Source organism: Pleurodeles waltl, chromosome 5 (genome assembly GCF_031143425.1).
Source record: "Pleurodeles waltl isolate 20211129_DDA chromosome 5, aPleWal1.hap1.20221129, whole genome shotgun sequence".
In the NCBI taxonomy this organism is placed as follows: domain Eukaryota; kingdom Metazoa; phylum Chordata; class Amphibia; order Caudata; family Salamandridae; genus Pleurodeles; species Pleurodeles waltl.
In genome coordinates, this window is record NC_090444.1 from 652,904,402 (window position 1) to 652,928,953 (window position 24,552).

The following is a 24,552-nucleotide window of genomic DNA, read 5'->3' on the forward strand; positions in this document are numbered from 1 at the left end:
TAACATCTATTCAGAAGTAGGCAAAGAAGACAGTTTTGGGGCACCTCATACTGTAACTTGTGGCAAGAGGATTGGGCAAACCGCAGGATGCCGGTTTTTGCCAGCAAGTTTAGTGACAGATTATCAAAAAAGTGCAGGTACAAACATCTACTACAAAAATTATGACATGATAATATTTTTCGGTGTAAGAATAACATTGAAAACATCTGCTTGTTGTAAATAATCTTGAAAATATTCTGGCGTATGCCTCCATGGAAAAGATTATGATTTAGCAGGTTCATTTATGCTTGCATACACCACGTTGCTAACATTCAACAAAAATACATGTCACTTCCATTTTACTACAGATGCTGAAACATCAAATCACTGCGCTCCAGGAGGAATTTAAGAGAAACGAATCCCGTTGGTCCTCATCCCACAGCGAGCTCCGAAACCAGGTGGTGGCCCTGACCAAAGAGAACCAGTCGTTGCGAGGAGAGCTCAAGGCTGCCGAGCAGCAGAAGGTGGAGGTGGGAAAGAAACCAGAAGTGCTGGATCTGGTGCACAGTAGACTCGAGTCACCGGTAGGTATGGTTTTGATCTCTGTTTGCATGTTCTGGACACCACACCTCATGTGATGAGAAAGGCTTTGCCGCTCTTAGAGGCCTCATATCTGTATATTTAATGAAGTCGTTTTAGTTATTTGTCACAGCTGATTATGAGATGTCGGTGCCTGATTCATATAACTTCTGAAAGTGATTTAGACTGACACTCAAGCTTGTGCAGTTGTTCATCTGGGTCCAAGTTGTGTTCACCAATATTGGGAAATCGGATAGAGATGGAATGTAAGCACATAGGGGCATATTTATACTCTGTTTGTGCCAGATGTGCGTAATATTTTTGATGCAAAATCGGCGCACACTTAACTCCATATTTATACTTTGGCGTTGGACCCGTCCAGTGCCAAAGTTATGGAGTTTGCGTCATTTTTTGGACGTGAAAACCTACCTTGCGCTAATGATATGCAAGGTAGGTGTTCCCGTGCAAAAAATGACTTTAAGGCATCTGCGCCTTATTTATCTTCCCACGTCATTTTCACACATAGGAGGAGGCGGGCCTTAAAAAATGGCGCACAACCTGATGTGTGCCGTTTTTTAACACCTGGGTCAGGGCAGGCGTTAAGGGACCTGTGGGCTCATTTCCATGGTGGGAGACCATGGAAGCAGTCCACGGGTGCCCTTCACTTTACCCAGGGACACCCCATGTCACCCTCACTCACTCATGGAGGACACCCATGGATGGGGGGACCCATCCCAGGTAAATACAGGTAAGTAGAGGTAAGTATAATTTTTTTTTTTAGGTGGCATGGGGTGCCTAACTTGGGCCCCCCTACATGACACTGTGCCCCAAGGCCATGTCCAGGGGACAGAAGTCCCCTGGGCATGGCCATTGGGCAGGGGGGCATGACTCCTGTCTTTGCTAAAATAGGAGTAATTTAAATGGGGGTTGTGCATCAAAAAATGGCGCAAGTCAGGTTAGAGCCAATATTTTTTACTCTAACCTGACTTGCACCATTTTATGGCACACAACCCCCATTCTTCCCTACGCCTGTGCTGCCCAGTTTGAGTCATTAACTTTGACGCAAACCAGGCCGCAGCGCCGGCTAACGTCATTCCATAAATAAGGCGCCTAGCTGGCTCATTGGAATGGCGTTTGCCGGCAGTAAACGTTTTGACACAAACCTGCGCTGGTGCTGGTTTGCGTCAAAAAGTATAAATATGGGCCACAGTGAGTAGAGCCAGCTGGTCCACATTTTCCTAAGAGGTATTCGGGGGTTGATATAAAGAATTCTCCACATATTGCAAATGTTTGATGAAATAGAGAGCACAATGGTGAATTTCCCACCTCATTTTTCCTCAGAAATTCATTTAAAGCTCTATATTCAAAAAGCAATCCTGAAGGTACATTCATGAAGTATTGATTATTTTTATGTACTTAAAAATGATGCCATGCTCAATTGTATACACCTATGTGTGCGTGTTTGTGTTGTGTATTTCCATGAATGGTGTTTGTTCAGGGTTGCATTTAAGTGTGCGCACAGTGCACATTTATATATGTAGGTCCATATGAGCTTAGGTGTGTGTGTGTGTAACTACGTACGAGGATCTATATGTGGTTATTTCGTTGGAGAATACAATGTGGTCTACAACAATAGGTAGTTTTCAAGTTTTAGTAGTGATTGTGTAAAAGTGGTGAATTTTTAAGAACAATGAATTGTCTGAGCTAGTAACATATTGGGTTGTGTTAAATTGAAAAAAAATGTATTCCCTGACCAAGAAATAAATTACTGGTCCTAATCTATATCGTAATGTTTTACAAAATGTTAATAATAATAACATACTGACTTCAGCAGTTTTTGAAAAACAGAGAAGTTTATATTAAAATGTCAAACTACATTTTAGTTTAAATAATATTCAGCGTGTAAAGTTATTCCAAAGGCTGTTTAAATACAAAATAGGACATAGCCTACTAATTACATATAGATTTGTTGAATAAAGAATGCTTCATGGACTGCTTCTATGTAGCAAGATATATCTGAAGGCAAAAAACAGGTCTAAAGAAAATCTACCCAAAAGCCGTTCGTAATCAGAAAATTTTTACTATCACAAGGTAACTCACAGAAACGGGCAAAAAGGGGATCTCCCAGCACACCAAGGCCCTATTTATACTCTGTTTGCACCGGATTTGCGTAATTTTTTTTACGCAAATTCAGCACAAACTTAACTCCATATTTATACTTTGGCGCTAGACCTGTCCAGCGCCAAAGTATGGAGTTTGAGTTATTTTTTGGATGTGGAAACCTACCTTGCACTAATGACATGCAAGGTAGACGTTCCCATGCAAAAAATTACTCTAAGGCATGTGCGCCTTATCTATCCTCCGGCATCAAAATTATGCACAGGAGGAGGCAGGCCTTAAAACATGGCACCCAGCCGGATTTGCACAGTTTTTGAACACCTGGGTCAGGGCAGGCGTTAAGAGACCTGTGGGCTCATTTCCATGGTGGGAGACCATGGAAGCTGTCCACAGGTGCCCTTGCCTGCACCCAGGGACACCCCTTGCCACCCTAGCCCACCCCTAGAGGATACATGTGGATGGGGGACCCATCCATGGTGAGTGGAGGTAAGTATAATTTTTTTTCTTTTTTTTTTTAAGTGGCATGGGGGGGCCTAACTTTAGCCCCCCTACATGGCACTGTGCCAAATGGCCATGCCCAGGGGACAGAAGTCCCCTGGGCATGGCCATTGGGCAGGGGGGCATGACTCCTGTCTTTGCTAAGGCAGGAGTCATTTCCATGGGGGGTGTGCATCATAAAATGGCACAAATCAGGTTAGAGACAATATTTTTTACTCTAACCTGACTTGCACCATTCTTTGGCGCACGACCCCCAGTCTTCCCTTCGCCTCCGCTGCCCGGTTACCGCCATTTATTTTGACGCTAACCAGGCAGCAGCGCCGGCTAACGCCATTCCATAAGTAAGGCGTCCGGCTGGTGCGTTGAAATAGCGTTAGCCGGCTGTAAACTTTTTGACGCTAATCTGCCCTGGCACTGATTTGTGTCAAAAAGTATAAATATGGGCCCAAGTGAGTATAAGCTTCACAAGCAATGCATGATATGCAGAGTGTTTTGTGCCGTGGTTGTGTTGTGCTGTGGTATGTTTAGTCTGGATATGAAACATGTTATTTTGATATTTAAAGAGTGATGTGTAGAGTGTATTATAGTATGTGTGTGGTGGTGTTATAGGGGTTGCTGTTGTATATAATGTTTACTTTGGAGGAATGTGTCAGAGCAAAATATGGCTGCATAAAAAGTCCCTTATAGATCTTAATTCTGCATTTGACCTGCTCACCGGGCCTGAACAGTGGTACACTCTAACTAAATTGCCCATTGGAAGAAAATATTAACAAGCTGCTGTAAAGAGCCTCCACTTAGTAACAACCACTCCAGTGCGCAATAGCTCATTGTGTGAATGCCCATAAAGCTTCTTATTCTATTGAGCGTTGGTCAGGGTCTGTTGTTATTTATTTAGATTTAAATGAGGAGGTTGCTTATTTGGAGAATTATCACTAAGAATTCCGATACTGCTTTTTGGTGATGATGTTGTGCTGCTGTCTTTGACAAAGCTTTTAGTGTGTACAATTATTAGTAGATTTTTGTTAATATTGCTTGGTAAAAGACCTGTCTGTGAATATTTTAAAAACATAAGTCATTTTAATGACGACAGCTCCTCCAACCATAAGACTGTTGTCTCTCGGAAGTTTAAATATCTTCGATTACTTTTGTATTAATTTTAACCGTAAGCACGTGAAAGATGCTGTATGAGGATTGGAAGTCAGCCACTAAGTACAATTCTTTAATTTAGAGAGAAAAGGCATCTTCATCTATTACCCGTGGGGTCGAATTCTCGGGACGTATCGCCATCGATTTGAACTAGTCACTGAAATCAGTTTCTTAAGATCCTTGCTTCTGTTGACCCCCTACCTCACCAGGGGCCAGATGAATGAAACTTTTTTGCACTCGCAAACGCTGCGAATCGCAAAAATCGGCCGTTTGTGAGTGCAAAAACGTGGTCTGCGATGCATGAAAGGCATTCGCAGATCAAAAATAAGAAATTGCAAAATTTTCGATTTTATCCGTTGCAACCTGGTTTTTCGACTCACAATTTGGGATTCGATAAATGGGCCTCGCAAATCACAAATAGCGATATTTAAGGAATCGCTATTTCCGAATCGCAATTTTGTTACATGACCAATTGCGACTCGGAAATAGCGATTTCTTAAAAATCGCTATTTGCGATTTGCAAGCAACTGTTTTCATACATATGGCCCCAGGAGAACCTTGTATTTGGACTTAAAAAATTAAACGGAATTCTGATATTACTGCCGTCTTCTCTACTGCATTGGTTCTTAACCTTTATCGCATCTGTGGACCTCAAATGAATCATCAGTGGAAGGTGAGGAGCCATGCCTCAGCAATTTGTACCACTTGAATCTCAAAACTATATACAAAACACAAAAAATTATACATTAAACAAAATAATTCAAATTCAAATACCAGCATTCTAAACCTTCTGTTTAGGAGAGCTAGTTAGCTATTAAATACCGCAAACCTTCGATTTAGTGGTGAGAGGCATAGGCGGAAGAGTACCCGACTCTAGATCTAATGCCTTTCTCAATGAACCTTCTGCGAATTAAATCCTTGAGGTCTGTGTAACCCCCAGTATTAGAAATATTTGCGCATCTCCCTCGCCGGGTAGTGACCCAAAATAAATATCTAAAAGCAGCTTTGGAAACTCAACCACATTCTCACTAACCCAGCCAGATGTACCAGTCCAGGCTTAAAGTTGGATAGCACCATTGTAGTAAGTAGGTTAAATTAAAGCCCATCTTTATCAAGGACTTACTTTGTCCTTGCAATACATAAGTCATTTTAAGTCCTTAAGTGTGATTTACATAACCACGCAAGGGGCTATTTATGCTGGCTTGTCTGACTTTGTAAAGAAATGTAATACAATGCACCAGCCTTCGCTGAATCCCAGAATTACTAAAGGTAGTCAACTTGGGATTGCACTGTGAGAAGTAATCCCACTTAGCATGATCACCCCAATGCTTCCTAACTGATACTGGTGTTAACTGACCCCGATTGTCCCCTGGTCTGTGCTAAAGAGGCCACGGCCAGTGCTCTGAATTAAAGATATATGGTAAAGTGTCACAATTACAATTGACAATGACAGACCCTGTAAGTTCTTAGTAGATAATTGGGCAAAGGGATTTAAACTACATATAAGCCCCTAGTATTTAATAGGGCAGGGGCGTTTAGAAGCCCAGTAGATTTCCTGCGCTGGAATATGCACTACTGTGTTGCCTGCAGACTGTCTTTAAAAGTAAAATGTGTGCAAGTTCGCCTTTGGGATTTAAGGTACTTTCCATGTGACACAATACCTTATATTTACACATGTCACCCCCAAGGTCTCCCCTAGGTGCCCCAGGGGCCAGGTGCTGTTAAAAATGGGGTCTCTATTTGGCGGTGGTTTGTATCTTGTCCAAGTAGGGACGTCACTCTAGTCAAGGCGAGGGAGTCACACAGCCAAGCTAACCCCTGCTCTCCCCCTTGGTAGCTTGGCACAATCAGTCAGGCTTTTCTCAGAAACAATGTGTAAAGTATTTGAACACATACAGTAACACAGTGAAAACACTACAAAAGAACTCCACACCAGTTTACAAAAATAGCCAATATTTATTTGACTAAAATAAGACCAAAACAACAAAAGTCTAACATACACAAGTAAAGATATTATTGTCTCTTTTAAACATGCAGTTCCTGGGATGCATCAAAAACAAAGACGATGTAGGGCACAGAGGCACCTGAAAACGATGCATCAGTTTCTTAATGCGCAGGGGAGGTGATGCGTTAGATCCATACTGACAGGGGAGGTGATGCTTCGATTCTCTCTTCGCAGGAGAGGCGATGCATTGGTTACTTACTGGCAGGGGAGGTGACGTGTTGGTTCTCTTCCTGTAGGAGACGTGATGCATCGGGTTCTGGTCACGCAGCCTCGATTCCTTGCTGTGGTATGGAGTAGATGCGAAAACTATGCCCAGGGACGATGAGGGAGAAAATTCAGATGCACGGTGATAATAGAGCTGTGGTGGAACAGGTGCTGTGTCTGTACTACAGGCGCTGTGTTGATCCTTCTGCCGTAAGGCAGACGATGCATTGATTCTTCAGCTGTAAGGCAGGTGCTGGGTCGATTATGTTGATGAAAGCGATGCATGGAGTTTCAGCCGCTGCATTCCGATGAGTGGATTTTCTTCCTCAAGACACCACTTTCTCCTTCAAGGACCCATGGACTGGATCTGGCACAACTTGGCAAGTCAGGACTGTCAGCAGAAGAGTCCAGGCACTGGCAGATGAAGTCTTTGATGTCCTTGAGACTTCTAACAGGGGGCAAGCTCAGTTCAAGCCCTTGGAGAACCTTGGAAAGCAGGATACAGAAAGCAATGCCCAGTCCTTTCACTCCCAGGACAGAAGCAGCAAGCATCAGGCCAGTACAACAAAGCAACAAGAAGAGTGTCAGTTCCTTCTACAGCATCCAGCTCTTCTTCCTGGCAGAATGTCCTCAGTCTAGAAGTGTTCTGGGGTTGTGGTCTCAGAGGCCCAATACTTATACTCAGTTTTGCCTTTGAAGTAGGCAAACTTCAAAGGAAAGTCTTTGAATTGCACAAGACCTAGCCTTTCCTATCCGGGCCCTAGAAGCACTCCATGGAGTTGGAGACTGCTTTGTGTGAGCACAGGCATAGCCCTAGTCAGGTGCAAGTGTCAGCTCCTCCCACCACTCTAGCCCCGGAAGACCCATCAGGGTATGCAGGGCACACCTCAACTCCCTTTGTGTGACTTTCTAAAGTAAATTCACAACCAGCACAACTGTTATCCCGACTCAGATATGTATTCCACAGCCAGGCAGAGGCACACAGTGGTTAAGCAAGAAAATACCCACTTTCTAAAAGTGGCATTTTCAAACTTACAATATAAAAACCAACTGTACCAAAAGGTGTATTTTTAAATTGTGAGTTCAGAGATCCCAAACTCGAGATCTCTATCGGCTCCCAATGGGAAATTACACTTGAAAGGTATTTCAAGGCAATATCCATGTTAACCTATGGGAGAGATAGGCCTTGCAATAATGGAAACCGAATTTAGCAGTATTTCACTATCAAGACATGTAAAACACACCAGTCCTACCTTTTAAATGCACCGCCCCTTTACCCATGGGGTTGCCTACCTTAGGGATGACTTACATGTATCAAAATGGAAGGTTTGAGTCTGGCGAGTGGATGCACTTACCATGTTGAACTGGCAGTTCAAAATTGCACACACAGACGCTGAAGTGGCAGGTCTGAGAGATATTTACAGAGCTACTTCTGTAGGTGGCACAAGGAGTGCTGCACGCCCACTGGTAGCACTTGATCTACAGGCCCTGGGCACACATAGTGCACTTTACTAGGGACTTACTAGTAAATCAAATATGCCAATCATGGATAAACCAATCACCAATACCATTTAGGCAGAAAGCACTTGTACTTTAGCACTGGTCAGCAGTGGTAATGTTCCCAGAGTCCTAAAGTCAGCAAAAATGAAGCTCAGGTTAGGATCAAAACAGGAGGTCAGAAGCCAAAAACACAGAGGAAACCTCGCCAAGAGCTGACAGGTTTAACACGTGTCCCACCCAGCTGAAACTGGGGAGAACTACCCAAACTCACAGACGTTCTCATCACTAAAGCAGAAGAACCTGGACAGACCATCAGCATTGGCATGTTCTGTGCCATGGTGGTGTTCCACCGTAGAGTCCACCTCTTGTAGGGAGATGGACCACCTCAACAGTTTAGGATTTTCACCCCTCATCTGCATTAATCATCTGAGGGGCCTCTGGTATGACTGAACCTGGAAGTGAGTCCTAAACAAGTAGGGTCTTAGCTTCTTCTGTGCCCAGACCACAGCAAAAGCTTCCCTTTCTATTACGCTCCACCTGTGTTCCCAGTAAAGTAACCTCCTACAAATGAAAGCTACCAGTTGATCTAGGCTTTCTTTGTTTAGCTGCAAGAGCACAGCTCTCACACTATGCTCTGAAGCATCTGTCTGCACCACAAACTCTTTGTCAAACATGCTGAGGAACTTGGCAGCTCCCAGCCGGTCAATGATGTCATCAGCTTGGGGAATGAGGTGTGTGTCAATCTTAGTGACAGCGTTGAGCCCCGGTAGTCAACACAGAACCTTAGTTAAGGTGTGAAACCGGGTGGAGCAGCCTTGGGGACCAGAACCACTGGGCTGGACCAAGGACTTTTGGAGTGCTCAACCACTCCTAACTCCAGCATCTTGAGACTTCCTCCTTGATGCTGTTTCTCCCTCTATCAGTTACCCTGTAGGACTTGTGCTTAACAGGTATGCTGTCCCCAGTGTCAATGTCATGGGTACACCATTGGGTGATCCCAGGAGTGAGTGAGAACACATAGGCAAACGGTCTCAGCAACTGGCCACAGTCCCTCTGCTGTTCTAGGGTCAGAGTAGCGGAGAGGTTCACACCTTCTACTGACCCATCCAGCTCTTTGGCAGACAGGAGGTCGGGTAGAGGCTCATTCTCCTCTTCCACCCCATCATCCATGACCAAGAGCATGGTTACCTCAGACCTGTTAGAATGTGGCTTGAGTTGGTTTATGTGCAGGACTCTCATAGGGTTCCTAGGAGCCTGCATGTCCATCAGTTAGGTGGCATTATTCTTGCGCTCCTTCAACTCCAATGGCCCAGTCTAGCAGTCTTGGAGAGCACAGGGCTCTACCGGGGATATCACTCATACCTTCAGGCCAAGCTGAAACTCAACAAGAGTAGTATTCTGGTTGTACCAACATTTCGTGTCCTCCTGGCTGCCCTCAATATTTTCTTTGGCGAGTTTCCATAAGCAGGCTGTCTGGTTCCGAAAGGCTAGCATGTAACTGAATACATCCTGGGGTGGCTTCTTTGGAGCTTGCACCCAGCCCTCCTTCACCAAAGTGAGAGGCCCTCTCACAGGGTAGCCATAAGAAGTTCAGAGGGGTTGAAGCCAACCCCCTTCTGCTGTACCTCCCTGTAGGCAAACAAGAGTCAAGGTAGCAGGATGTCCCACTTATGCCTCATGGGTTCTGAGAGACCCATAATCATGCCTTTCAGGGTATGGTTGAACCTTTCAACCAACCCATTCTTTTGGGGGTGGTAAGGCTTGGTGAACTCGTAGGTAACACCACACGCCTTCCCCAAGGCCTTCATGTATAACAACATGAAATTGGTACCCCAGTCAGATACCACCTCCTAGAGGAAGGCCACATGGGTAAAGATCCCCACAAGTGCGGAGGCCACTGTGGGTGCAGTCACTGTCCTCTGAGGGATAGCTTCCGGATACCGGGTGGCATGGTCCACCAAGACCAGGATAAACCGGTTGCCAATAGCTGACTTGGGATCCAGAGGCCTCACAATGTAAATGCCCACATACTCAAAAGGGGAGCTCATGACAGGGAACGGTTGAAGAGGAGTCTTGCAACTCTTCCCAGATTTGCCACTTGCCTGGCAGATTTAGCAGGTCCTGCAGAATGCATCTGAGGCCTTCCTCATTTGGGGCCCATAAAAGTAGGTGATAAGCCTCTCAAGGGTATTTTAATGCCCCAAAGGACCTGCCAGTGGTGCATCATGAGCCAGACCCATTAGATAGGCTCTGAAACACTGGGGTACCACCAGCACATGGGCTGCCCCAGGCTCAGCAACCTTGGGCTCACTATACCGGAGATCATTCTTCCAGTATATCAGGTGAGATCCAGAGTTGTCACCAGCTGCCTGCTTGCAAAGACCCTCCAGAGTGGGGCACACTTTGGACCATATTTATACTTTTTGATGCAAATCAGCACCAGGGCAGGTTTGCGTCAAAAAGTTTACAGTTGGCTAACGCCATTCCAACGCACCAGCCAGGCCCCTTATTTACGGAATGACGTTAGCCGGCGCTGCGGCCTGGTTAGCGTCAAAATAAATGACGGTAACAGGGCAGTGGAGGTGAAGGGAAGACTGGGGGTTGTGCACCAAAGAATGGTGCAAGTCAGGTTAGAGTAAAAAATATTGGCTCTAACCTGACTTGTGACATTTTTTGATGGACAACCCCCATGGAAATGACTCCTGTCTTAGCAAACACAGGAGTCAAGCCCCCTTGGGCATGGCCATTGGGCACAGTGGCATGTAGGGGGGCCCAAGTTAGGCCCCCAATGCCACTTAAAAAAAAAGATTATACTTACCTGCACTCACCATGGATGGGTCCCCCATCCATCGGTGTCCTCCAGGGGTGGGCGAGGGTGGCAGGGGGTGTCCCTGGGTGCAGGCAAGGGCACCTGTGGACTGCTTCCATGGTCTCCGACCACGGAAATGAGCCCACCGGTCCCTTAACGCCTGCCCTGACCCAGGTGTTAAAAAATGGCGCAAATCCGGCTGGGTGCCTTGTTTTAAGGCCCGCCTCCTCCTGTGCCTCATTTTGACACCGGAGGATAAATAAGACGCACATGCCTTAGAGTCATTTTTTGCATGGGAACGCCTACCTTGCATGTCATTAGCCCAAGGTAGGTTTTCACGTCCACAAAATGACTCAAACGCCATAACTTTTGTGCTGCACCGGCTTGCACCATTCCATAGATATGGTGCCCGGCTGGTGCACAGAAATGGTTTAAGCTGGTCCTAAACCTTTTGGTGCAAAACTGCGTTAGTGCAGTTTCGCACCAAAAATTATAAATCATGGCCTGAGTACCTCAAATTTGACTTCAGGCTGCTGCCGGATTGCCCTTAATGAATTAGCAAAGGAGAAGTCAGCATTCACCATACCAGAGGAACATTACCAGTTCAAAGCAATGCCCTTTGGCTTAAAGAATGCCCTTGCCACCTTCCAAAGGTTGGTGAGCAGGATCCTGTCTGGGCTGGAGCAGTTCAGTGCATCTTATCTGGATTATATAGCTGTGTAACTTGGAGGATCATTTAAACCACCTGAAGGAAGTGCTTCAGGCCCTGCAGCAGGGAGGCGTGACTATTAAGGCCAGTGAGTCTCAAATAGGGCACAGTTCAGTTGTGTACCTGGGACATCATGTAGGCAGAGGCCATGTAAAAACCCTCCAGGCTAAAATCTAAACCATATTTGATTGGACTGCTCCTACCACCCAGATACAAGTCAGGACCTTCCTTGGTTTGACCGGATATTATAGAATATTTTTTCAGAATTTTGGGACCATTGTGGCTCCTCTGGCAGTACTCACTTCTGAAAATATGCCAAAGAGAGTCATATGGACTCCAGAGTGTCAGAAGGCCTTTGACACTCTGAAAAACGCTATGTGTTCAGCACCAGTGGTGCTTGTCCCTGATTACAAAAGGAAATTTGTGGTTTAGACAGATGTTTCAGAGCATGGGATTGGGGCAGTGTTGGCACAGGTAAATGAAGTGGGGCTTGATGAGCCAGTTGCCTTCATCAGCAGGCGACTGCTCCCCAAAGATAAGAGGTGGAGTGTCATTGAGAGGGAAGCCTTTGCTGTGGTTTGGTTTCCGAAAAAGCTGAGACCATACCTGTTTGGTACTCACTTTCATGTTCAAACTGACCACAGACCTCTCAGGTGGCTCATGCAGATGAGGGGGGGGGGGTAATCCCAAATTGTCGAGGTGTTCCAGTTCCCTTTAGTGGATGGACTTCACAGTGGAACACAGACCAGGTGTGGCCCATGCTAATGCAGATGGACTTTCCAGGTTCTTCCACATAGCTGATGAGGACTACCAGGGTGTATGGTAACTACCCATCACCTTTCGTTTGGGAGGGGACCATGTGAGAAAGTCATCCCTTTTAGCATGTTCACCCCAATGTTTCCTGACTGATACTGGTGTTAACTGACCCTGACTATGCCCTGGGCTCTGTTAAACAGTCCCAAGGCCAGTGCTCTGAATAAATGGTATATGGTAAAGTATCCCAATTACAATTGTCAATGATCAAACGTATAATTCCCTAGGGAGGATATAAACTACCCATAAGTCCCTGGTATATATTAGGGCAGGGATATTTAGAGGCCCAGTAGATGTCCTGCACTGGAGTGTGCACTACTGTGTTGCCTGCTTTCATTTTAAAAGGCAGCCCTTCCTTGCAGAGTGTCTTTAAAAAGGTAAAATGTGTGCAAATTCGACTTTGGGATTTAAGGTACTTCCCTAGTGATAGACTAACTTATTTATACATATGTCACCCCCATGGTGTCACCTAGATGCCCCAGGAGTGGGGTTCCATGTAACTATAAGCAGAGACATTAGAAAATATTTTTTATATGCCCTGGTGAGGGAAAAACTGCATCTTTAGATTTTCCTCACTGTAGAAAGTTAGCTTCATAGGCTAAAGTAGAAATATCTTTCATAAGCATAAGTATTGCTAGGAAGGAGCTAACTCTGTCATGAAAGGACTCAAATGAATGGTAATGATAAATCTACCAACTTGCCATTGTTGAATTTATCATAACTAATACACAAAATACGTTATAAGACTTTCTTTTCTATAAGCCAAATTCCAGGCTAGTAGTGGTATCTCCTGATTGGTAAGCCCTAACAGGATTAGCCAGGCTGCTTGATCAGGTGAAGTTATCTCACTGGAGCAGAGATTATGTATGGGGGAGGTAGGTAGCTGCTGAGGCCAGGCCAGGAAGGGACCTGAGTAAATCAAGCTGAGGTTCTAAAAAGAAGCTAGTCAGAAAGTAATGCAGCCAGGCCTGCCCTATCACCCTGTATCCCACAGATAGATAGTGGGCGTAGGAGAGGAATTTCCAAATGTCCAGAGGGGAAGTTAATGTAAATGAGCTACACTAATGGGTTGGTTTAGCCAGGTCTTGCTCCTCTGGAAGACAATCATCCATCCTGGAAAGTGCAGTGTTTTATGGGACAAGAAGATGCTACTCTTTGGAGGAAGTTGTCATGCTTCTGGTTGGCACCTTGCAGACTGTCCCCCAAGATGATTGAATAAAAGAGGCTGATGTGTATTTGCAATTCAGATCTGCATCCTGAAACCACAAGAAGAAGAAGGACTGCCCTGTTGGAACCCTGGTCTGCAACCCAGAGGCCTGCATACTGAAGTATTGCTCCTGTTTCACACTGGAGCAACAGCACAAACAACTTTTCTTTGCTCTTAAAAAGACTAAGGAGGTCATTATGAACTTGGCGGTCCAGACCGCCATGCCGGCGGCGGCGGAAATTACCGCCACCGGCATGGTGGTCCGGACCGCCATATAATGTTCATGGCATGACCGCCACAGGCAGAACTCCGCCACCGCCAGGCTAATGCCGCCAGACAGCCTGACGATGGCGGAGTTCCTTATCCGACACGGCAGCGCTGCCTGCCAGATAAAGAACCTGTGTCCACCAGCCTTTCCCTAGTGGTGTCCCCCGCCAGGAAAAGGCTGGTGAAATGGGGGCTCCTGCATTGCCCATGCACTTGGCATGTCACTGCCCAATTTACGGGCAGTGACATGCGCGACGGGTGCTGCTGCACCCGCCGCACTGCAACATTGATGACGGCTCCATGTGGAGCTGTCGGCAGTGTCCAGTCCCAGCATTCCGCTAGGCCGGCTGTCGCAAACACTGTTTCTGTCTGCCGGCTCAGCGGAATGTTCTTTATTGGGCCGGCGGGGTCCTCAACAGGCTGGTGGTCTGTGTTTAGACCGCCAGCCTGAACACGGCGGGAAATCCTGCCCTGTTCATAATGAGGGCCTAAGGAGTGGGCTCTCTGAAAGTAACAGGTAAAAATAGCTTCCCTGCACTAGCTTCCACAAACGTCCTCAGCTTGCAGTGTGTCCAGTGAACTTGCAAGGATTTTGCCAGGTGAATTGTGGGAATTGAATTCCCAAACATCCAAGGACCAGCTCAGGGTTTCTGGACCTTTGGACTTATGTTTTAGACACTTTGAGACCCAAAGGAGAACTTTTGGAAGGACATCTGGAAGTTTGAAGACTGTTGGAGAAGTTTGGAGCAACTTTTGGAAAAATCTCCATAATTGGACGGACTCCCCGTCGTGAGTCAAGCCGACTACCTTCAACCGAGACCCAGCCAGGACTTAAGGTTAGTGCTGGTGAAAGCTCTGGAGCTCCAGGCTTCCAGGATTTGACCAGGGTCCTGTGTAACAGCAGGCCGACGACACTACATCGAAATCGGCTTGCTGAGGGGGACCACACAATGTCAAGAGGGAAAAGCTCCAGAAAAGTTTGTAAGTGCGAAGGTAAAGTTTTTACCGAGGGCTCCTGCCTCTCCGAGCAGGGCTCAATGGCAGTCAGCCCCAAACTTTGACTTGGTCCTGGTGACACTCAAACAGATTTTCCCATTTGGTGCTATGGATTTCTAAGCACTAGAAAGCAATTTTTTTTATTTTAATCTTTAAAAATGTATAACTCCGGTTTCCTATATTTGATTTTTGTTGTTTTGGTGTCATTTTAAAGATCAAAATATGTACGATTTGTATAAAATAGTGGGAGATTTTTATTGTGTGTTGTGTTTTACCTTTTACCTTATTATTGTATTTAAATGGCCATGTCCTCTTAGAATTGTTTTTTTGCAAAATAGCGTCCCTTCCTGCTCAAAAACAATCTTCTTTGTAATGCAAGCATCCTTACAGCATGGTGCAAATATGCTTGCACTGTGTAGGTAGAGAGTTGAAGAGCACCATACCTTAGTAGAGATGGTGCCATTCAGCTGTCTTCCCTTCACGCAACATGGCATAGCAACTCTGACAGCTGCTCTGCATTGTGTGATGGTTTAGTAATATGCCCCCAAATTAGTTCTTTAGCAACTATAACCGCATTGTAGATTCTTTTCAAGATTGCATAAAGCCATGTCATTTGTCACTGATGTCAGGAAGATCTTTTCACCTTCCCACCCATCTTCATCAAGTGGTGTTCTTCAGCTATATCATAGTCAAACTGTCCATCAACCTAAAAACATATTGCATCCACTATTTCACCTTTATCACTGCATCACAAAAATAGTCTCAGTTAGTGGATGTGGAATTAAGAATAATAAATATTTAGTCACAAATGTAATCTCATTTGCAACACTCTAGCATTAGAGACATTTTAAGGCATGGGCAAAATGGACAATTACTCAGGTCCCCCAACTTCAAAGGGGTCCTCTGGTATAGTAACTGGGACATTTAGAAGACTCTCTCTCTATCTTTCATATCTTTTCTCTTTTTCTCAACATCTTGCTGTCTACATCCACATCTAACACTCTCTCTCTCTCTCTCTCTCTCTCTCTCTCTCTCTCTCTCCACCTATCGCTATCTCACATCTCTCTACCTTCTCTATCTGACCTTGTCTCTACTTCACTTGTCTCTCACCCAACCATCTCTTTCTCTCTCTCCCCACCCTGCTCATCCTTCTTACCTCTCAGTTTTTTCTCCTTCTAACTCCCTCTTACTCTTACGACCCTCTTTCTACCTTGCCTCTTTCTCTACCCCTCCCCTCTCATTCAATACTACCCTCATCTATTTCATATCTCTCTCCACCTCTGTATCTTGTTTTATCTAATTTCTGTGGACCTCAACAATCACTAAATCCCAACTCCTCTCTCAACCTCACTTCTCTATCTAGTCCTATGTCTCCATGTTTCCTCTTCTGTCACCCTTTACCTCACTTTCTCTGCCTCCCATGCATGACTGCCTCATACCTCTTTTATTTCACACAATATCTCTTGTACATCATGCCTAACACGTTACCTCACTCCATACATCTATCCATCTCTCTTGAACTTAACCCCATTACTCTAGTTTTACTGTCTCTACCTCACCATTCTCTGACCACCAATATCTACCTGTATCTCACAACCTCATCTCTCTCTCTCTCTACCCCTCTTTGTGCTTAGGTCTCCATCTCTTTCATCTCTCTCTATACCAAATACCCCTATATCAATCTCAGGTCCCTGTATGCCCCTTTATCAACTTTACTTCTCTCTCCTCATCATCTTTCTTTACCTCACTTTTCTACATCTCTCTCCTTTTGTATCACCTCTCTTGCTTGCTACTTCACCACTCTCTACTTCACCGCTATCTGTACTTCATTATTCTCGTTACCCACATCTCTCTTACAACTCCTTTCTGTCTATCCCACCTCTTTCATTGTTACCAATCTCTCAACTTACCTTACCAATCATTCACTACCTCACCTCTCTACCTGCCCTGTCTCTCTTTCTACTTTTGTTCTCTCTTCCTTGCCTCTGTACTTCAACCAATCTTATTTCCTCACTCCTTTTCCTCCACCTCATTTCTTCTACCTCTATCTATTTTTCCCTTTCACTACCTCCCCTCTTTATCTGCTCACTCTTCTCCTCTGTATAATCTCACCCTCCCTACCTCACCTTTCTTGATACTCCAATCTCCCTGTCTCTATTTATTGCACCACTCTCTTTACCTCATCCTCTCTCTACTACTGTATCAACCACACCCTTTTTCTGTGCCACACTTCTTCCTATTTCACCTCTTTTCACCTCTTTTTTGTTAACACGTCATCTCTGTTTCAGTCATTGCCCTACCTCTCTATCTTTCTCACTTTTCTCCCTATTCTCGTTACCTGACTTGTCTTTCTGTACCTTACTTCTCATTTTGCCTCTCTCTCTACTTCAGTGCTCGTTTTCTGGTTGAATGTGCCCATTCTTCTCTCACTACAACATCTATTTACCTGTCCACTTCTACTTCTGACTCACCTCTGGGTGTACCCCAACCCTCTCCCTTTGGCATCCATCTTTCGCCATCTCCATTTCTCTGTCTCTCTCTATCTCCGTATCTGGTTCTAAAATCTTACTCACCACTCTACCTGCCTCTCTCTGACTTTCTTTCTGGTTACTTCACCTTTGTCTATTTACCTCACATATCTCTCTACCTTCTCTCTATCTCCAAGTATACCCCTCTGTGTTACTTATGTAGCTGTTGCATTCTCTTCCCCTGTCTTTTTCTCAGCAGGGCCAGAGGTCACTCTCTAGGTAGAGATGTCTAAATAAAGAGACAAGAATGAGAGCTAAGAAAGGACAAGAGAATTAAGGACAAAATTGTGGGTTGTTACCGATTGGGATTATCAAAATTCTTTGCAGAGTGCTTTGATTTTCCCTGTTGCAGCGAGTATGTCAGTTGTATTGGGGCATTTGTTTGTGATTAGGGAGATCTGGCAACTAAAGGTAGATTTTCAAGTGCTATGTATTTATGTTGTATTTTTATATTATTCACTAGGTCACTAAATATCCACCAAGTCACCCTTGCATAGTTTTTTGCAATAGAAGAAACAGGCTAGTTAGACACTAAAGCCCATATTTATACTCCGTTTGCGCCAGATTTGCATCATTGTTTGTAATGCAAATTAGCCGCAAACTTAACTCCATATTTATACTTTGGCACTAGACCCGTCCAGCGCCGAAGTTATGAAGTTTGAGTCATTTTCTGCACGTGAAAACCTACCTTGAGCTAATGACATGCAAGGTAGGCGTTCCCGTGCAAAAAATGACTCTAAGGCATGCGGGCCTTATTTATCTTCCTGCATCATTTGGACGCACAGGAGAAGGCTGGCCTTAAAAAATGGCACCTAGCCTGATTTGCGCCGTTTTTTAATGCCTGGGACAGGGCAGGCGTTAAGGGACCTGTGGGCTCATTTCCATGCTCTCCAACCATGGAAGCAGTCCGCAGGTGCCCTTCCATGCCCCCAGGGATGCCCCCTGCCACTCCTGCCCACCCCTGGAGGACACCCATGGATGGGGGGACCCATCAATGGTAAGTAGAGGTAAGTAATTGTTTTTTTTTTTAAGGTGGCATACATGCCACTTTGCCCAATGGCCATGCCCAGGGGACAGAAGTCCCCTGGGCATGCCCTTTGGGCAGGAGGGCATGACACCTGTCTTTGCTAAGACAGGAGTCATTTCCATGGGGGTTATGTGTCAAAAAATGACTCTAGTCAGGTTAGTCTCATTTTTTTTTTACTCTAGCCTGACTTGCACCATTCTTTGACGCACAACCCCCAGTGTTCCCTACGCCTCTGCTGCCCGGTTAGAGTAATTTATTTTGACATTAACAAGGCCGCAGCACCGGCTACCGTCATGCCTTAAATATGACGCCCAGCTGGCACGTTGGAATGGCGGTAGCCGGCTTTAAACGTTTTGACGAAAACCTGCACTGGCGCAGTTTTGCGTCAAAAAGTATAAATATGGGCCTAATTATTATGTAAAATATTTCCAAGCCCAAAAAATGTGGATCTGAGTTTCAAAAGAAATAGCTTGATCAGTGCTTGCTCAAGCCTCTTTTCTGGTACTGTTTGACTGGCAGACATCAGGCAGCTTGAGCTTTTAGCTGTTTTTTCATGCCCTCGTTTATGAAGGTTTAGTGTATAATTCACATTGCTTGACACCATGAGGGCCTGGCTTAGCTGGAAATGTGTGATACATTTAAGGTTGTACCAAATAGAATGCCTCAAAATATTCCTTTCCTGTGGCGCCAACAACCCTTAAGCTTCCACTCTCTAACTCCAACATATCCTTTTATTTTAGCTTTCTCAGGCAATATTGAGAGGGACCTCACCATCAAGAAAGGAGGAGAGATTGGGGCGCAGCACACCTAAGAGTCGCAGTACCACACCTGTGGGGCGGAAGACACCATCTGAACACCGGAATTCTGCAGAAGCAAATATTAAAGTATGGAAAAACCTACAAAACCACCTATTTAATCAGAGAATTAGAGCAGTTCTATGATACAGTTGTGTTGCAATCAACTTGTCCTTAGATCACTCAAAAACGTTTAACAATTACAGAATAAATTACCCCATATCAACTCTGGAGAGGGGGTGTTGACTAAAGAAACTGTGTTCAAATTAGCACTCTATTTGAATTGTCATTTTCATGTGGAGATTCGTTGTATACTAATGAAGTGACAAAATTGAATTCCTTAGTGAACCTTTATGAACAAATACATTCAACTTGTGCAATGGTTGTGAGTTGGAAATCTTTGAAAGGTGGTTGTGGGGGCCTTTGGGAAGCTTAGATTGGAAGAGTGTTTTTCATTATGTATTTGCCGTTGTATTAACATGGCTTGGGTGAGAAAGAGAAGCAAATAACAGGGATAAAAATAGATTGTGGTCTATGATGCAGACCTAAAACAACACCATTGGAATTATTTAGTTGACAAAACCCAGCCTTAATTAAAAAAACCTTCTTCGAATCTAGTGTTCATTTCAGTAAGCAAAAAGTGCCATCTGCGAGTGCAAATGATACATCCTGAGTCTGTTGGCCTGATTCCCAAAGAATGGAGTATGACTAGGATTGGCTTACTCATGAATTTCAGGAGTAGAACAGGGCCTGGATTTACTAAATTTTCACATAACACAATGCAGCAAGGGAACTTGCTCGGCTGAGTTGCATGAAAACGGAGAGAGAAGGACTGTGGTATCTTTACAAAAGTAGCACTTCTGCTCTCTCCTTGCGCTGGTGCATTTTTGGCAGCCTAGCTCCAAAGCAGGCTCCATGCCACCAGGGTGCATTGTGATTAGAATAGTTGTTTGGAGGAAGGTACATCCTTCTGCACAAAAACTGATCTTTCAGGCGCATTCCTCTTTGTAGAAAGTGACAAGGAGAAAAATAAATATTTCTCCTTGTAATGGCAGCCTTAAGTAGGAACACGATTTTGCCGTAAAAGTAGGCTTCCAGACTTTACTAAATCTGGGTTTGCGTCAAAATCTGCATTCCACCCATGTAACAGGCCTCCTGCTCTTCCTGCTGTCAACACGGCCCTCAAGCTGCTCCTGTCCTAGAAACCTGAGCCAGAGCCAAAAGCCAGCAGCCCCAACCCCCCGACTTCCTGCCACCAGACTTCTCACCGTTCTCTTCGCGCCCTCCTCTTTGCACCTCCCGCTCTGCCCTGTTCCCACTCTGCCCAGCTGTGGCCTCCCCAGCCCCTCTCCCTGAGGTTTGTTTATTAAAGACCGCAGCACAAGCACACCGCCGGCATGCCAAAGGAAAGCTCATCTAAGCCTGTCTGCGCCTGGACTGCACCCATCGCCAGGACTCCTGATCCCCCACCATCTGCTGTTACTTTGCAGGCGAGCTTAAGACCGCAACATCGGATGCCAAGAATCCCGCTACTGCACATCCTCCCTGCACTCCACTGAAAGACCTTTTGCCTTCTACCACTGCCTCTTCTCCTGCCTCACAGGACCGCCTACCCACACAGGATCCAACACCACTACCTCCCAGGAGACCACCATCAACCCACACCCACTACACTGCATTCTACTCAACGCCTGCTCCCTCAGCAAACATGCCATGGAAATCTGGGACACCATCACCACCCTCACCCCAGACATCCCCTTCATCACTGAAACATGGCTCAACCCCACCTCCAACCCTGACATCGCCACCGCCACCCCTGATGGATACAGAATGATAGGGTGATACGCTAGGACCACCCCAACAAGCAGGCAGAGGAATTGCCTTAATATTAAAGGAAACCATCCAATACTATGGCACTAACGATGACACAATGCCTTTCGTTGAGCACCTTAACTTCATACTACACATTGACGTCAAGACAATCATAAGAGGTTCCCTTGCATACAGACCATGAAGCCCCCGGCTAGCATTCTGGGAAGGCATCAGCAACATCATCGTCCCCCCTCTCCATCGACTCACTCCACTACGTGTTGCTCGGCGACTTCAACTTCCACATCGAGGACCCCAAGGATGCCAACTCCACATCCTTATTGAAGAACCTCAACAAAATCGAACTCACCCAACTAGTCACCAAACCCACCCACAGAGCCGGACACACCTAGACACCATCTTCTCCGCCAATGACAGAATCAAATTCACCCAAACCATGGACCTTTCCTGGACCAACAACACAATCACCCATTTTACCATTTCTAAGACCCAGCACACCTTCACCAAGCACCAAAGCGCCATCCACTGCAGCTGAGGAAAGGTAACTGAGAGCCAATGGATGGAGACTCTCAGCACCACAACACCCGACACCTCAGCAAACCTCGACCAGGCCAGGCCGTCCACAACTTCTCCACCTAGATCAGCAAATGCAGTGACAAAGACACCCCTCTGAAACCGGCAAAATCCAAAATAATGTCAAGACAAGCCAACTGGTACAACCCAAAGCTCAGAACTACCAAACGCAACTGGCTTCTATTCGAGAAGCGATGGTGCATCTCCAAGGACCCCCCGACAAAGCTGCACACAAAAAACACCTGTCAATGACTACCACCGGCAAGGAGGTCCACAGAGCAACCATCAAGGACTGCATTGACACCTTAGCCAACCACACCAAGTAACTCAATAAATGTTTTGTTCCAACCCCACTGTCACAGAAAACACAGTACACTCCTCCCAACAACTCTGTGACTCACTATCCAACTACTTCCACAGCAAGATTGCCAACATCTACAACTTTGACCCCCAACCCACCTTGCACGTCCTTGACAACCTCATCCAAGAAGCGAACCCCAGCCCAGTCATAACCACCTGCTCCCCACTTGATGTCCAGACCACTGCTACCATCCTGTCCTCCATCCTCCCTGGGGCACCTACCGATCCTTGCCCCCACCATCTCTTCAACCTCAGATCCAGCATAATCAGTGGTGAACTCACCAACCTCTTCAATGCTTCCATCTCCACAGCATCCTTCCCAGTTGGATGGAAGCACGCAGACATCAGAACTCTCCTAAAGAAGCCCTCACCGACCCCAGCAACCTCAAGAACTACCGGCTGATCTCCCTGCTCCCATACCCAGCCAAAGTACTTGAGAAGGCCATCAACCAAAAGCTCACCGACTACCTAGAATGAAACCACCTACTCAACGCATCACAATCAGGTTTCCAGCCCAACCCTAGCACTGAGACCTTGTTTATCATCACAATAGATTACATCAGAACCCTCCTGACCAAGGAGAAACAGTGGCTTTGATTCCCCTTGACTTGTCTGCAGCATTCAACTCTGTCGCCCACCACATCCTCATCGACAGACTCCACAACATCGGCATTTAACAACACGCCCTCAAGAGGATCATCTCATTTCTCTCAGAATTAACCCAGAGCATCCACCTACCTCTTTCACCTCCCCTCCCAAGGACATCATGTCCGGTGAGCCCCAAGGATCATCCCTCAGCCCCACTCTATTGAACATCTATATGACCCCCTCTTGCGGACATCGTCAGATCCCACTGACTCAACAATCGCTCACTAAAGACCCACCCCCTCCTGTGCGTCAAAATGACGCCAGAGTATAAATAAGGAGCACAGGCCTTAAATTCATTTTTTGGAAGGGAACGCCTACCTTGCATATAATTAACACAAGGCTGGTTCCCCCTTCCAAAGAATTACGCACATGGTGGTATTCTGACGCCCACGGGGTCGGACGTCAAAGTATAAATATGGGGCAGGGTTTGCGCCGATTGCGGCGCAAACAGAGTATAAATATGCCCCTTAGTCCATCAGCTGTACTGGTCGATCAGCCTCCTCCTTTTCTTCTTATCACCTATTCATCCCTGTGCGGGACTTACAAAATGAAGGTGGAAAGTTCTGTAAACTGCTAGCTGGGGCTGCATAGACATTGACCATCCTAGCAGGGCAGTTCAAAGCAGCGCAATGTGCACAGCTCATAAGTATATAAAAGACATATGCAAAGTAAAAAAAAAAAAAGACAGAAATTAATTTAAAAGCACGCTTCTTTGACATTGTACCTTCTGCCAATCAAAAGTTACACTTTAGCAACACTTTAGTATAAAGTACAAAGCAGTTTAAAAACACTCAATTTGTACTCAGATTTTCGTTACAGCACAAAACCATTTTAGTAGACAGCTTACAATGGTTGAAAATACATTAGGGCACTGTGCACTCCCCTCACTGCGCATGTATGTTTGGCCGGCCATCGCAGGCTGGCCAAACATACATGTGCAGAAGGCACAGTTGCTGGGCTGGACAGGGCCTGCACAGGCTCCCAGTCTGCCTGGGAGCACCCTGGCTGGGTGTTCCCAGCCAATCCTGACACTGCTCTGAGTCTGTTCCTGCCTGCAGGACGTAAGAGAGGAGGGGTGCGGCGAGAAGCGACGCAGAGGTAAGTTTATTTTATTTTTATTTTTAATTAATTAAAATGTCTTTACCGCCCTGCCCTCCCAACCATCGCGCATGCCACCCCGCCCCAACCCATCCTATGTAACCCTGGTGAGCCGCTACTGTTAGGTGCTATTTTTAACTTTATTACAAATTCATAACTTTGGTTATACTGGTTGGATTTGGTCTTTTTTAGTCTTGTTTTATTTATCAAATAAAATACACTCTATTTGTCTAACCTAAAATGTGATCTTTTGTGTAGTGTTTTCACTGCTTTACTGTTTGCAGTGTATCACAAATACTTTACACATTACCTCTCTGTTAAGTCCGAATGCTCTGTGCTAAGCAACCAGGCTGTTGAGCACAGGTGAATTTAGTGGGGTTGCTAGTGCCTTGCCCTGACTAGGATTGTGGTAGCTGCTTGACCAGGTCTCACACCCCAGTCATGCAATCCAATTTCCAACAATAATCTTTTAAAAAAATATACATGGTTTTATAGGCGCTATCTTTTAAAATTTTACAAGATGAGATAAAACACCTGCAAAGAATTGGGAGCGGTGTTGTCCTCAAGAATAGATGAGGAAATGTGTCCAAACATTGGGGGTCATTACAACTTCGTTTTTCCGACGGGGAGCCGCCAACAGCCATACTGACGGGCTGCGGGGAAGTGGAGGTTGCTCCACCTCCACGCCACGCCAACAGAACACCGCCCAGCGAATCACGACCTGTGATTCGGCGTGGCGGTGTTCTGTTGGCGGTGTGGTGTCGGCGGAGCTGCCCCCATGGCTGCCGTCCCCTCCCGGAGGATAGACAGAACAGGTAAGTCGATCGTCCGTGAAGGGAGCGGGGTGGGGGGGTGTTGTGTGTT

The 24,552-nt window shown here is 45.7% G+C and overlaps 1 protein-coding gene across 2 annotated transcripts in view; it reads left to right on the forward strand.

Moving 5' to 3' along the window:
• LOC138295908 (centromere protein J-like) overlaps positions 1–24,552 on the forward strand; it is a 387,581-nt gene that overhangs the window by 314,886 nt on the left and 48,143 nt on the right. For both annotated transcript variants that reach the window (XM_069234528.1, XM_069234529.1), the window contains 2 exons: positions 348–563; positions 19,126–19,269. In XM_069234528.1, the coding sequence (XP_069090629.1) occupies positions 348–563; positions 19,126–19,269 (360 nt within the window). The remainder of the gene's footprint in view (positions 1–347; positions 564–19,125; positions 19,270–24,552) is intronic.